The following is a 15,154-nucleotide window of genomic DNA, read 5'->3' as shown; positions in this document are numbered from 1 at the left end:
CACTTTTAGTTTGTTAACAACATGATTTATATGACAGTGTCATTTAAAAAAAAAAGTGTTTTTTTTTTTTTTTAAGAAACCAACAGTTTTCTTTCTAAACATGAAAAAAAGAAGGAAACCTGTAACCCAAAAAGATGAAGTAAGTTGAAGTTTTATTTGTCAGATGTGTAGTTCTGCAGCTGATGGCAGGCCCTACTTCCAGGATTTTGCAGTGAGCATTAACAGGCAGTACAACACCAGGCAACTCATGGGCAGCATTGTACACCTTTACAGACATGGACATAGGGATACAAGAGGCAGTCCTGACTTTTGTGCCGTTTTTCCTGACTATTTTCTAAGCGTGGTTTTTATTCTGTACCTTTTCCTCCAGAGGGCGGTACTTCCATAAATGTGGAAGGGATAAAAACCTGTGGTGGGGGAGAGGTTTTAGAGAATGAGGGAATTGCTGCACGGTGTGGTGGTAGGAACGACCCAGGGATTTATGAACACACTCACCATGCTGCTTTTAGGAATCCTGAACTCTCTAGAGCAGTGCTTCCTCCTTTCCACTTCTGCAATGGGATTGTCATGTGCTGCTTCTTTTCCTTCATCTCTGAGCACTTAGGGGCTGAGATGGGAGAGCAAAGCTTCTGCTGAAGAATTTCTAGAGCTGTCTTTATGGATCAAGTGACAGATACTTAAAAGAAAAAAGTGATGGATCTTTTGAGTGAGCCAACATATTTAAGAGCTGCTGAAAAAAATTGGGCTCGCAGGAATGAACAATCCCACTCTGTAGTATTGAATCATGAGGGGTAAGTTCTTCCACCCACAAAATAGTTTTTACACTTCAAAACTCCCCCCCCCCCCCATTTCTTCTAATTTTGATGGCTATCAAAAAAAATATTATAAATGTCAAAATTTAGTTGTTACCATGTTATTACTCTGCCTTTAGAAGCTGAGTAAAGCTTCAGAGGCTATACAGTGTTAGTCTGACAGAAATTAAGCCTCATAAATCACCTTGCAGTGCCAGTAGGGAAACAGAAGAAAAGAGATCGGAGTTGGTTATGCAAAGCCACAAGGGGAGGTATGAGAGAGCTGAGAAGAGGACTGATGAAGCAGCAGCCATGCTGTCTTTCCTGGCCACACTAAGACAAGGGAATAAACCCTATAAAGTTTTTTGTATAGTGGAGGCATATATACAAAGCAACAAAACCCCCTCTGTTTGCAGCTCCCTGGGCAGCCCATCCCCTAACACCTTTGGGACTGAGACAAGTCCTGTCCCTCAGGAAAACTGAAACCTGGCCTTGGCTTGCAGTACAGCCCTTTGCTTAGTGATGCCTCACTGCCATACAAACACATTTGTGAGCCTGGTTTACAGTGACTCCTGGGCTGCCCAGCTCATGGCAACGAGGTCTGTTGACTCAGGTAATGTCAGTGAGCCTCACACCACAGAATAATGTTCTTGGGAACTGCTTCTGGTCACTGGTGAGCCTCTTAATCCTTTGGAGTTAGGGAGCAGGAACTCCCTGGCCCCACATAAACAAGACCAGCTGAAAAGTGCAGAGGAAGTGTCCTGTCCCAGTGGCAGCCAAGAGCCTCCCTGTTCACAGACACTGACTCAGCAGCGTTGTACCATTAAAAATTGGTAATGGTTGGATATGAATGAACTCACCCTACTCTCCTGCAATGCCACTTTGGGAAATACAAGCCCCATTTAAAATGGAAATTTATGACACTTGCACTTTTGAGTTCTAATTTCTTAATGATGCAGGATAAAGTACAGCCTCTTTAGCAATATGCTGTCCTTTCCTCCCTGCATTCCCTTCTGGGTGAGTCTGTCAGAAGCTTGTGGAATAGGAGCAAGCCCAAATTGTAGTGTCAAATCCCAGACACTTCATTAAAAGCACATGGAACCTCACTTCTCTGCCTCTCTTCCTTTGCCATTAGAATCTCTAAGAGCTTCCACAGATGGCTGCAGAGCCTCTGCAGTGTGAGTTTGAGGAGTGCTGCAGAGTGGTGCTTTCCTAAGCCTTTACAGGATGAGATCCTGCCTTAGATCAGTAATGGGAAGCCCGGAGACAGCATGGCCAGGAGCTGTGGCAGAAACCTGCTCTGTGCCCTTCTGCTCCCACTTCTCTCTCAGCCCTAATGAAAGCCTGGTACTCCAGGGTGAAAACACACCAATAGTTCTGCAGCCATTCTTTCCTGGACACTGCCCAGCAAACAATTCCCTGGAGGAGGAGAAAGCTGCCAACTGCCCTTTTTCTCTCTCAAAGGGTAGTAGGCAATGACAGAGCTCATGCCTTACATCTGCATAACCACATCCTACCTCCTGACTTTTCATTCTACACTCTCCTCCGGTGCCACTTACCTGCCCAAAAAACAGCAGGGATGTGCTGCAAATACTCTGCTCTGGAACTGGTAACACAAATGGCAACAACAGTTCTTCGTTTTACCTGGCTCTCTGCTGCAGTGCTAGAAGTAATGCCTTAAAATATCACATAGCCCATGAAAACGCTAAGGTGTCTTTTTCTAGAAAACAATACTTTTAAAAACAGGTTCCAAACTAATTGAGCAGGCTAAAGAGAGGGAAAAAAAAATCCCAAAAGATAAAGAGCTCTCCCTAAGGAGTAGAAGTCCTTCAAATAGGGGAAACAACAACAACAACAACAAAAAATGGATTTAAAGGTAAACTTGGTGTAAAAAGAATAAGTGAAAAACTCATTGTAGCCTTCCATTGAGTTACTGACATTCTAACCCTCTATTAATGAAAAAGTCCTGGAGTGGCTGCCACAGGGCAGGGATAAGTAGCTTTCTAGCTGAATTAGGATAATTTCAGTGGCTAAAAGTCATCTGAAGTGTACATAATTTATTGGTGAAGGTCACAGTAAATCTAGAGACAGCATGACAGTGGGTGAAATATGTGAAACTAGGAGATGATGAATCAAGCTCTCATGGCCCTGAGCTGCAGTGAAAGGTTTAATGCTGTTTATTTACCAGACTTGGAGGGATAATTTCCAGATGAATTGGTACATCTGCACTGGTCTGGAAACAGTGTACATTAAACACTGATACTTTATCACAGCCTGCCTCCTCTCAGCTTCTTCACAGTTTGGGAGGGAGTTTGCCTCCATCCTGCTTGGAATCAGTCTAATAGTATTCAGTGGGCAGGAAGATGGAATCAGATTGTGATTCATTTCTAGACAGTATTAAAGGAGAGTCTAAGGCACAACTTGGGCATTATCAATAAACCACAGAATTAAAAATATTGTATAGAGATTTTATATTTAGATATTAAAGCTTTACAAAGTCATTTGATTGAAAGAGATACAAGCTTTTGAGAGATACCTTTGGTATATAACTTTTCCTTCTGCATTTAGTCAGTCATGAACATTATCTACAGTAGGGCTATGACATATAAAAAATAACATATTAGTAAATGATGGGGGGTTGAGAGTTACATAAAAACTTCATGCTGGTTATATTTGTTTGATATGTATCCTGTTGTAGTTCACTCACATAGTATTTTTCAACTATATTTCATGATTCTTTGGCAGCAAATAAAAAGAAAAGTAGTAGTATACCAAAAAGTCAAGTACACAGATAATTCATTAATGCTTTGGATGGAAAAAAATGGCTCATTTTATTAAAAAAGGAATAGCTCAATTTATTACGAAATAATATTTATTTACAGGTATTTTACATTTTTAGAAAATAATAAAATTGTATTCTAAAATGCTTTATTTTTATTACTTATCTGCTTGTACAAAAGAAGCAAAGACACTGTCTTCTTGTTCTAGCAGAACCTCAGGCTTGTCATATTCCAAAATAACCCCTCTCTTCATTACAATAACCAAATCTGAATTGAGGATCGTGTGCACACGGTGCTGAAAAACAAACAAAATGCCAGGTCAGTGCATCTCTCTATTTAATATATTTCAGGATAAGACAGACTTCCACAAATTAATTTTCCTATCCAGTTCAAGTGTGATTAAGGCTACTTATCCTACTTTTCATCCTAATTTCTGTGTAAATACTGCAGATAAATATACAGACCAAGAGCCAGGTGGATACTCAAGTACCTAAAAAATACACAGGTACTTGAGTGTGAGGAGTGCTACAAGTTCCCTTTAGAATGTCCCCAGCCCAGAGTCCTGCTCCCATGTGCAGCCACAAGAAGGCAGCCAGGCAGAGGAGGAACTGGGCAACTGAGTGTGGAACTGCCTGTGGGAAGTTGGGAATTCTCCCAGTCCTGGATTGCAACTGGGTCTGGTGTGGTTCCTGAGCTTGGTGTAGTTTGTCTATTTAGAAAGCTGACCTAGTCAGTTTTACAAGACTTGGGTCATGTCTTCTCTTGAGCTTTCACAATCATTTTGCATCCATCTCCTTTGGAAAAGATTTTTCCATACTTCCTCCCCACTATATGAACAAGTTCTCCCTCTTCTGTGTACTCTGGGCCGTGTTGCTCAGAGTTTCACCTGGTGCTCCTTGCCTATGACTTTTCTAGACCTCTCTCTTGTCCTTCCATGGTCCTTCTGCCACACAGAAGAGCCCCAACCTGCTCAGCTGCTCCCTTACAGGAGCAAATCCAACACCTCCAAAATCATCCTGTGCTTCTCAGCATTTTTCAGTTGTAATATGTTGTTCTGGGCATAAGGAGACTGGAACTGCACACAATATTCAAGGTATGTGTGAACTACGGACTTTGAGTTCAGCCTCCTTGTTTCTAATAATTTTTTTAATTTCTTTATCGATAACACATTTTTTCTATCCTAACTCAAGCATTACTTAAATAAATAGCATGCATTGTTTCCATCTTCTTTTTAAATAAAACACTTCAGTAATTTCCATAATCCCTGTCAGATTCAATTTCCTTTGCTGCTGTTTTTAGCTTTTCTTTTTTCCCCTACTATTTATTTCTGGGTTTAGTTTTTTGCAAGCCTCTTCATATTGACAGAATTCCACTTTTTCATGTTAACTGTAACTGCATGAGATTTTTGGATCTGCATCACTCCTGCAGGGATATTTAATCTCAGAATAGATGGTTGCTGTTACACAGTTGCTCTTCACCCATATGGTCCCTAATCTAGTTTTGAGCATCCTCAGTATCAAAACAACTCTTTTATTTCCTTCTCTGGCTTTCCTAGCCAGGTTTTCCATAAAACAATCACTGATGGCATCTACGAATCTCATATCTTCTACAGTTTCTACAACATTTATCCAATCCACAGACAGGGGCAGGGAACTGAAATATCACATTCCAGTTGAATTTGCTGCCCTTATCTGATCTCTTTCTGTGTAACACAATCAGTGCTGCCACTCTGGTAATTGTGAGTAACATAGAAGATAATAGAGAGACAGTACTATAACTCCTACTATTCCTATTCTTCCTAAGCAGAACTTAGGGAAAAAAAAAGCCATGAAAACCAAGACAAAACAAAACCACACCTGAAAATCAACAACACAAGCAAACAAACAAAACAACAAAACAAAAAATACCCAAAAAACCCCCCACACCCCCAGAACCACTACCCATCCTACAAACCTCCTGTGTTATGTTTCTACTACAGAATGCTTTGAATACAAACCCACCTGCTGTAAACCTCATTTATAATTGGAAGTAAATAAAGATATTCAAAATAAGTTTATTCCAAGATGTTGTTTGTTTGAACTATGCAGTTTAAAACTCTATAAGAGAGTAAAAGAATAATAAAGCTTTTTCAGCCTGTCCCCAGACAAACTGCAAAAGATACATAAATGCAGAATACAGTGCAAACCTGAATTTTAATGGAGAGAAATCAGGAAATGCCATGGTTATGATTCCTTTGCTTTTTTATAATGATACACTGGATGGATACCATAAGATAAATCAGATCTTTTATATATTTGCTAGGTGAAAATAAATGATGCTCAGAGATTCCTGAGCACAGATTTCTTATGTTGAATTTTCAAATGTTAAGAAGCATACTGACTTCATTTCACCTCCCTGAAATGTGTACTTGTCCTTAGCTAAATTATTATTTTAGCTTGATGAAATTTATATTTTGCAGTAAAGTATATGGCATTTTAAATTAGCTTAAAATGGGAAACAGAAGATAGAGAACATACTTAGGTTGTGTACAGGTAATTTGACTTAGCATCATGCAACACATTTAAGAATCCACTCTTATGAATTTAAGTAAGAAATTTTAAAAAGGAAAAGAAAGCTTACATTTAAACACCTCTTAAACAAAGAAAAAGATGACTGGCCTAATTAACACATTTATTACCACTGAGAAGAAGTGACTAATGGGGCATTTCAGATCCTTGTTTGCATTAGGATGGCAGCAGGGACTGTACTTACTGCTATTGTAACCACAGTCCGGTCAGCAAACGCAGTCATGACCACCTTCTGGAGAATGTTCTCCTGGGGAAGGAAAAACATTTGGTGCCTTTCAAACATGATAGAGATAGACACTAAGAAGGTTTCAGTAAGTAACCACTGACTATTCCATGCTGTTATTTATCATCCATTGCAGAAGTGAAAAATTAGCTGAACTAAGCCAGAGCCTGGTGTCTCCTGCCATTGCCTCTGGGGTTCAGCAGACACCAGAGCTGTGCTCTGGCCCCAGATTCCTGCTGTCCTGGCCTCAGTTTGACACTGGGGAAGTCCAAGGTGGATTTTGGGTGCTGCAAGGCTGCCTATGCTGGCGCCTCCGTGGCGTGTCCTTCACCCCACTGCAAGCCCAGGAATGTTCCAGCACAATGGGGACATCTAACACCAAGGGGTGGCAGGGACAAGCAAGGGACTGTGCTGTACCTGGCATATTTAACAGTGGAGATGATATTTAAGATGGCCTTAACATACATAGCTCTCACTCAACAAGTACTCATCCTTTGCTATTTAGGAGACTGTTGTCGCATTCCAAACTGCCTGGAAGTGTCACGAGCACAGATACCTTCATTTGTTAGTAGCTGTTCTTCAGAGAGGTATTTCAAAGGAGGGACTCTATCCTCAGTGCATCAAAATTCAAAATGTGTTTTAACTGGGCTGTGTCCACTATGGTTCCCTTGCTGAAGCTCAAACACTAACATTTTACTGAACTAAAAATGGTAGCTGTTCTAACAAGTTTCTCCAATTATGTTCTTTACTTACAGTGGAAAGAAAATGGAAATATTTCCTATAACAACATAACAGATGAAAAAAAGGTACTATTCTATTTGGCTAAAACCCAGTCATTGCACTATTAAGTGAGTGCTTAAGCATCTGCCTAGAAATTCCAGGCAATTAATGCAATAATCCAGTATGTCTTTTCTGTGTCTGTGTTTATTTCCTTGCTTCTACTTTCAAGCCTTCTAACTTCCAAACTTGTCCTGTCAACTACCTGGGAAAACGTGTCACTTTGCAATTTACCCTTCACTGATCATCCCAGCTGACCTTACCAGCTTTGTTTAGTAATTCCTACTGGCAATTAAAATAACATGCTTAGTTTTCCTAATGCAATCAGTTCTGGAACAACTATTCAATCCCTAGTAAAATGGTTTGAAAGCTCTTTAGATTTGTTAGCAGTGACTCACAACTACCTGGGCTTGTAAATATGTGTGCAACTAAACATGGTGTAAGCATATTACAGAATAGACAGAATTGCTTTCCACCTTTTACTTCACATATCAAGCAAAGAAATCAGAAGCACTTCAAACTCACTGTTGCCATGTCAATAGATGCTGTGGCTTCATCCATGATGAAGATGCTCGTCTTCCTCACAAAAGCTCTTGCCAGGCAGAACAGCTGTCTTTGGCCCTGGCTGAAGTTTTCACCCCCTTCCGTGACTATTGCATCTGGAAGTGATACAGCAAAGTCACGAAGGTCAGGTCAGAACAGACCATATGCTTGGAAAACAGAGTCTCCCTTTCAATGTAAAGTAGTATTTCCTAGGCTTGCAACTGCTGATGACACATTTTTACCTGCTTATTTCTAAATACACAACCAGTACTTTTCCCTCACTATATCCTCTTGATCTGTTAGACATCAAAGCAGCTGAGGCTGTTCAAGAGCGAGTTTCTCTGAAACATGTGCAGTCTAGGACACTGCACCTCCAGTCAAACCAGTATCCATAATTTCTTTATACTGGGGCTGTATAGCTTCCCATTTTAAGGGGGTTTATTGGTGGTTTTTGTTTGGTTTTAGAACGTGTTCTAGGTAACACCAGACTTGTTGACAACTTATTTGAACTCACAAGACCCATAAACCTCATTGCTTCATAACAGACATACTGAAATAAAATAATTTTACCATTGATTTGAAAAGAAAGAGGATTCTTGCCATCAGGTACAGTTGGTAAAGGAGTTACAGATATAAGACATTTGCCTGCAGGCACTTTTTGTCATCTTCCACAAACTTTAAAAGCTTGTTCTTCATCAACTACCCTTCTAATAAATAATTGTGAAACAGGAATATTGTGAATGCTGGAAACAATATTCTCAAAAAGAAGTCTCATTACCTAGGCCCCCAGGTAGTGCCTTCACCACATGCTTGAGCTGTGCTATTTCCAGTGCTTCCCAGAGCATGCTGTCAGTGCACTTCTTCTCAGGGTCCAAGTTAAACCTGCAGCATGGGCAATATGAGAACATCAGTCAACACAAACTGCTGCAATGGATTTCTTCTTTTAGTGTGCTTAGCAACAAACCTGCAGATAATCAGAATCACACACTGAAGGTCTGGGCCCGATTCTGATCTATCGTTGATATAAATCCACTGAATTTCCCAGACTTGATCACTGTTTATGCCAATGTGATTAAGATGAAAACTTGACTGTCAGTTGAGCAGAAAGAGAAAAGCTTCCTATTTTGTGGCCATCTTTATGGTTTTAGAATTTATTTTGTTATTTATAAACTAAAGAATTCTCATGTTTTACTAGAAAAAGATGTGACTATTCAGTCTAAATTGACATTCAATTTTAACAAAGGCCAAAATTCCACCCTCCCTCCTTTTAAATACAATGTCTCTTTGTTCTTCACTGCTATAGAAATGTTAACAGAATAATCAAGCTTCACAGTGCATTACAAAATTCAACTCTGCTGCAATTCAAAAAATCCTGGAATTATGAACAGATGAACATTATTTTAGCTTGCTGTGGCTCAGAAGTGACAGCAACAAATGTGAATCTCACATAGTATTGCATTAGCATATAGAATGACAATAAAAGATCCAATGGTGCGTGACACTATTTTATGTTTTACTCCTGCTGTATGAGTTGTGAAGGGTCGATGCTGACCTAAAAGCATTTTTAATAGATTAATTCATAAAATAAAGGCATACAATCACATCATCTTCTGATGTGAACGAATCATGGTCTATTCAGGCATATCCTGAAGCCTGTATCCTTTTCAGTGAACTCTAATCATTTATATAGAAACTAAAACTGCATGTGATGTAACTGTGCACTGAGGATTGTACTGTTTCTTCCTAAGGTAAATGGCACAGACACAGGGAAAGGCATTTGTTGGACACTGGAACTTTTGGCCATTGTTTCTACTCCATCATCTTCTCAGAGAAGTAGGAAGAGAACACAAGAAAAATAACCAACCAAACAAACCAAAAATGAAAGAGCTAAAGTCTTTGGTGCTGCAGATGAAATGGTTCAGGAAAAGCACAGATAGAGGCTCCAGGATAAAATAGCCCAGGATCACAGTACTTTTCATGTTGCTCTTTTCCTTTCTGTCTCTTTATAGCAATTTTTTAGTCTGCATTTTTTTTACGTCTCATATTTCTGGAGGAATAAATATTGGCTTTCCCTCCTTCCTAGGCATGGGATGTCTTCTGCCAACACTGTCCTTTGCAGGCCTAGGCATGGGGAAATGTTAGTCTGGCAGGGGTGAGTTAAAAGCAAAGACAGAAGGCAGTGATCCTCCCTATTCCAGTTGGGGAGACTGGAACTGAGCAGCTTGGTATAAAAGTCATTATATAGTACAATTATAACATGTAATTCATACTGTATGACTTAGAAAGAATTACATGATTTTTATTTATTGCTGGTGCTTAATACTTACCGGATTGTTCCACTGAATAAAATAGGATCTTGGAGGATGATTGACAGCCTGGATCTCAGTGTCTGTAAGGGCAGCTTTGCAATATCTATACCATCAATGATAATCCTCCCTATTCAAAAGAAAGAGGACAGTGTGTTTATTGTGCCACACAGCTGCTGGCAAAGACATGGCTCACTTCCAGGCTGAAAGGCAGTACAGCAGGGACAGGCTTTGTATCACATAGCCCCTTCTTCACTACAGAAACATGCTTTGACTAAAAAGCCAGCACAGCCTTCTTGAGACTAAGCTCAGCTGGAAAGCGTACAGAGTGGACCTGAAGGACCTTAGGAATGATTAGATACACTGCTTAACTAGTATACATCTATCAAACAACAGGGTCAGACATTACTTCAATCAGGGATTAATTACCAGGGGCAACAAGCCTTTCAGAAAGCCAAATTACCATTGAGCACTATGAAATCTTATCTCTGAGTACAACTGTCTCAGCATAGGGGCTCTGTGGGTGATGTGGGTGGGAAACAGGCTGATATCTTTTTGAGATGCACCCTGTGAGGCATATGGACGTGGCACACAGAGCAGGAAATATGGCAGGAAATTCCAGGGCAGCAGGCCAAGCTGCAACCCCAAGCACTGAGTTTTTTGGGCCTAGTGGATCCCATCTGTGCCTTGAGCACAGATCCTTCATTACACTTGAACACCTTGCCCTTTTATGCTTTGCTCCTACTGTTGTGGTTTGACTGCACAAAAGGCTGTCATCTGTCACTCCTGGACTTTTGCTTCTATCAAGCAGGATTTTTATTGACCTGGCTTATGAATGGCACAGCTGTGAGGTGACAGATGATTTCTGCTTTAAACAGGGCCAGAGAGCGTGCCCTGCAGATTTGAAAATCACACTTCAGAGCTGCTGCTGTTAAGGAAAAGACTAGCAAAGAACCTTCAGGAGCTAAGCTTGAGTGACACACAGAAGGGTTATCTTACCCTCAAAGGTGTCAACCATTCTGAAAAATGCAAGAGAGAAGGAGGATTTTCCACTGCCTGTTCGGCCGCAGATCCCAATCTGTGACACAGAGAACAGATGAACATCAGGCAATGAAAATACAGGAAATGGATAACATCTGTACTTGACACTTCAGATGGAGGTGCTGTTCTGATTCACATGATCATCTTCTCTTCCTGACAGATAGTCAAACTGAACCAGCCATTACAGAATTGCTGTGTTCACTTTTTGACTTTTAGGGGTCTGAGCATTTAAGGATAAATTAAATCAGTCCTGTAACAGGAACAATAGGAGAATGGTAATGATGGTAAGAAAGACAAGCGAGTCATGTGAGTAGGATGAAAAGCAGGTCTAGCACTCTAAGGGCTCACTGTCACTTCTTTTGGCACTGTGTGCAGACAGGAGGGCACTGGGATGCTGAAGGAGGGTGTTTGCCTCAATACACCAAGCTAAGAATCCCCCAGACTCCTTTTCAGTGCACTATATTTGAGAGGGAAAAAAAAAAAATCTGTAATTTAATCATCAAAGCATTCTGTGGCATGTTTTAACTGATTTATGTGATGTGCTAGCCTACAGAGCTTCTGAGGACCACTGCAGTTCTTTACCTTTTGTCCTGGTGAGATGTGGGCATTGACATGTTTTAGCACTGGCTTCAGGTTGCTGTCATATCGAACACTGAGGTTCTGGATTTGGATCTCCCCTCTGTCTGGCCAGTTCTGGGGAATCTGTGAGGAAGCTGTACCACAAGCACAGGGGGAAAAAACCCCAACATCAACCCTCTTATAATAAATTAGCTGGTTCATTAGGTGATTTACTATATTTTTGCGAAGTCATTACAATTTCAGCAAGCTCTTTCTGCATGCTGCACAAAACTGCACTTACAAAGGAGCCCTTCGTAATTTTCAGCTTCTGTTTTGAGAAGGCCATTGATTCTTTTCACTGCCCCCAGCTGGATCTCCATGTCAGCCAGGTTACGAACCATCCAATTCAGATAGTTGGACACCTGATGTAAAGCAAATACACAACTGAATCCCAGATTTTTAGTAGTTTGCATCATTTGACCAGCATGCAGTTTATTTTCCTACACAGGAATGCCTCAGTAAGTGGAAGTTGTGAATGCACTGGATGGTACAACACCAACAGGGAGGCAACAACGACTAAAGGTTATGTTTCCTATCTGCAGTGCACAGCTACTTTGGTACTCTGGAGATCTGATCTACACCAACAGAAAAGAGGGTGGGGGAACAATAAAGACAGGTGAAAAGACAATTTTGGTAACTTAAGTTTGGACAATCTAGAATGACATACCAGGGAATAATTACAACTGATGCACTGAAAATGTATTCTTCAAAATGCAAGACGATATAAAAAATTGTGATGCAACTTGTCCATGTCTTGTTGACATATTTGAACTAACACCTTGATGAGATTTGATCTCAAAGCAGAAGAAAGCATACACTCAAATATGTCAACCATCACATGTGAACTGAAGTAAACACGTGGTTTCCATGATGTTACAGTACCCACTATAGATGTACAGACACCTTCAATCTTCCTGTTCATCTTTGTGCCCTGAGGAATTACAAAAAAATGTTTGGGAGAGACAGAAAGGATCCTGAGATTCTTACCATAAGAGCATAGGTTAGTCCCAAGCCTACAAGTCCTGAAGTGATTTTATTATACAGGCAACTGGTAATAGAAGTGACAGCTGCTATGAGTACCACACATGCTCCAATGTACTCCTGAAGGAATATGAATAAGCTCCATCATTATAAGTCTACAAAGGATTAAAACGTTCTCATAACTTTGCACACCAAATAACAAACCCATTGCACAATTTCCAAACACAGGCAGAAAACCCCATGGAACTCCATCCAGACACTACCAGGAGCCCATTTTTAATGCTTTTAGCAGGGCTGTGCTGGGGAAGTCTACACAAAACCTTAAGCATGTAATGGAGGTGGCTGAAATCATGTAGCTGATATTACCTGGGATAGGAGGGAAATGCTTATGTATCCCATTTCTGTGGCTGATGATGAACTGCTGGGAGACTCTGCTGTTGCTGCTGAGTTCCTACCATCCACAACTGCTCAAACAAACCTCTTGCACAGCATGCATCTATTACCTTAAGGGCCTTTTTCTGCTTTAATTTAAATCATTGGTGATTTGACTTCCCACAGACAATTCTTTGAGTAAAATTGTGTAACAAACTAGAAAACAAATGCTGTAGGAGGGTAACAGTCATTTGTCTGTGTTTGAATTGTTTAGTGATATAGGCATTGATCAGAATTAGGGACTTTAGGTGGTCTAGCCCTGAACATATAATAGGGTTAATAATATTGCATTCAAGTTATACTCAATACCTGAATTAAATTTTCAAAAAGGGCCAGTTAAGAAAGAGTCCAAAATGAAGCTATAGAGTGTGACATAAAAAATGAATTAAGATACATTTAGCACATCTAAAAGAAGCCCATGTTACCAGAACAGCATTAGTACACCTGCACTTAAAATTGTGATATAACATTGCACAACATAAAATTCCTTGACTTGCTTCTTAGAGAATTATTTTTAATAAACTATTTCTCATGCCAGGCCACTTCACTGAGCAGAAAACCAGCCACTGAATACCTCTGGTGTTCTTCAGATGACCACAAACTGAAATGTTCCTAGGAAGCCATGAGGCAGAAGCTGCTGACACTGACTGACATGGTCCCACAATGACACGCTGGCTGGTGGCACAGCTCAACTAGCTCTGACCACTCTTTACACACAGAGGAGCCAATGTGACCCATGAAAACTATTCCTGTCTTGGAAAAACAGCTGCAGGCCATGGGGAAATTCATACCCCTTTCAGTGTCCAGGATGGGTTGTGCATATGCTCATTATAGTCAGAGAGACAGAGGCAAAGGTTTTTTGCTTTTGAGATGAGTCTGGAAAAGTGCTGTATGCCTCATCAGATTACTTGGAACAAAGGAAAAAATTCCTTGTGTATAAATTTAATAACAATAACAAAAAGAATAACAATAACAATAATAATAATAACAATAATGTACTTGCCATGCGAACTTCCAGCCAGCGATTGGCTGCTGTGAGGAAAAGGGAAGCAATGTTGTTGGAATCCGTGTATTCAAGAAGTTTTTGTCGGAATTTGGCTTCATACCTAAAAAAAAAATGAATAAAAAAAGAAAGGAAGAAAGCAGAAAAGCAAGAGGAAATGAGAAAAAAAGGAGTCAGGCCTTGGGGTCTCAGAAAAATACAAAGTAAAATTTAATTTCTGAGGTATGTGCTTATGGACAGCTTGGCACAGGGTATAAATCAGCCTATCCATAGTTCAGAGTGACATCATTTGTAGTTTTGTATTAGACACAGGCAAAGTGTATTTGTGCAGTATCTTTAGCAGTAATTTATGGATATTATTGCATTGACTATTGTATTGAAATTCTCTAGGACTTCCAGATCCTACTGGGCATTTTATAAATGTATTTTATAACATGATAATTGAGAGAGAGAGAGAAATCTAAATTGAAAATATTTAAAATATCTATGAGAAAAAAAAGTGCATGTACTTGTGAAAAGAATCATTAATGCTGCAGAATTCAGTTTTTCTGAATCATATAAGCTCAGGTTTTAAAATTTATATTACCATAGTGCCTAGAAATGGCAACAATTTTAAAAGTATAAACTTGAAGAACTTCCCATTATAGTAGCACCCATATTAAATGAATGTATTTGTCTTATCATTAAACGAATGGGGTGCTTTAGAAAATGGAAGTCCAAGAACATGGCACAACAAAAAGTATTATCTTGGAAAGAACTGTTTCTCTTCCCTGAAGGAATTAGTGCACAGTACATAAAACAACACAGTACAAAAAAGCATTAATCACAAATAATCCTGTTTACAGTTTTTTATAGTGAATTTGCACCTACTAATCTGAATAGCTGTGCCAATGAAATCTGCCATGAATTAAGCAGGTATGGGAGGTGATTCCTTGCTGGGGTCTTGGCAAGTGTTCAAGTGAGCCAGTCACCCCTTTTAGCTGGGCATATTTAATTGCATAATTGTAAATTAAAGTGATGTCAATAATCAAGTGTATCAACAATTAGAGCTAATAATGCACAAGCCTGAAAAGTCTTTTCCAGGGTAGTGAT

At 39.8% G+C, this 15,154-nt stretch overlaps 1 protein-coding gene and 1 long non-coding RNA gene across 4 annotated transcripts in view; one reads left to right on the top strand and one right to left on the bottom strand.

Moving 5' to 3' along the window:
- The window catches only part of LOC110468060 (uncharacterized), a 28,014-nt gene that overhangs the window by 1,621 nt on the left and 11,239 nt on the right, over positions 1-15,154 (top strand). The gene's annotated exons all lie outside the window — the stretch shown is intronic.
- The window catches only part of ABCC8 (ATP binding cassette subfamily C member 8), a 74,052-nt gene continuing 62,143 nt past the window's right edge, over positions 3,246-15,154 (bottom strand). For all 3 annotated transcript variants that reach the window (XM_021525620.2, XM_021525621.2, XM_077784273.1), the window contains exons 30-39: positions 14,063-14,165; positions 12,634-12,747; positions 11,888-12,008; positions 11,611-11,741; positions 10,987-11,065; positions 10,009-10,117; positions 8,460-8,563; positions 7,664-7,797; positions 6,323-6,385; positions 3,246-3,866 (exon numbers count right to left, since the gene is read on the bottom strand). In XM_021525620.2, coding sequence (XP_021381295.1) covers positions 3,729-3,866; positions 6,323-6,385; positions 7,664-7,797; positions 8,460-8,563; positions 10,009-10,117; positions 10,987-11,065; positions 11,611-11,741; positions 11,888-12,008; positions 12,634-12,747; positions 14,063-14,165 — 1,096 coding nt within the window. In that variant the 3' untranslated portion in view covers positions 3,246-3,728. The remainder of the gene's footprint in view (positions 3,867-6,322; positions 6,386-7,663; positions 7,798-8,459; positions 8,564-10,008; positions 10,118-10,986; positions 11,066-11,610; positions 11,742-11,887; positions 12,009-12,633; positions 12,748-14,062; positions 14,166-15,154) is intronic.

This window comes from Lonchura striata, chromosome 6 (genome assembly GCF_046129695.1).
Source record: "Lonchura striata isolate bLonStr1 chromosome 6, bLonStr1.mat, whole genome shotgun sequence".
Classification (NCBI taxonomy): Eukaryota; Metazoa; Chordata; class Aves; order Passeriformes; family Estrildidae; genus Lonchura; species Lonchura striata.
This window is presented reverse-complemented; position numbering and strand designations above follow the sequence as displayed.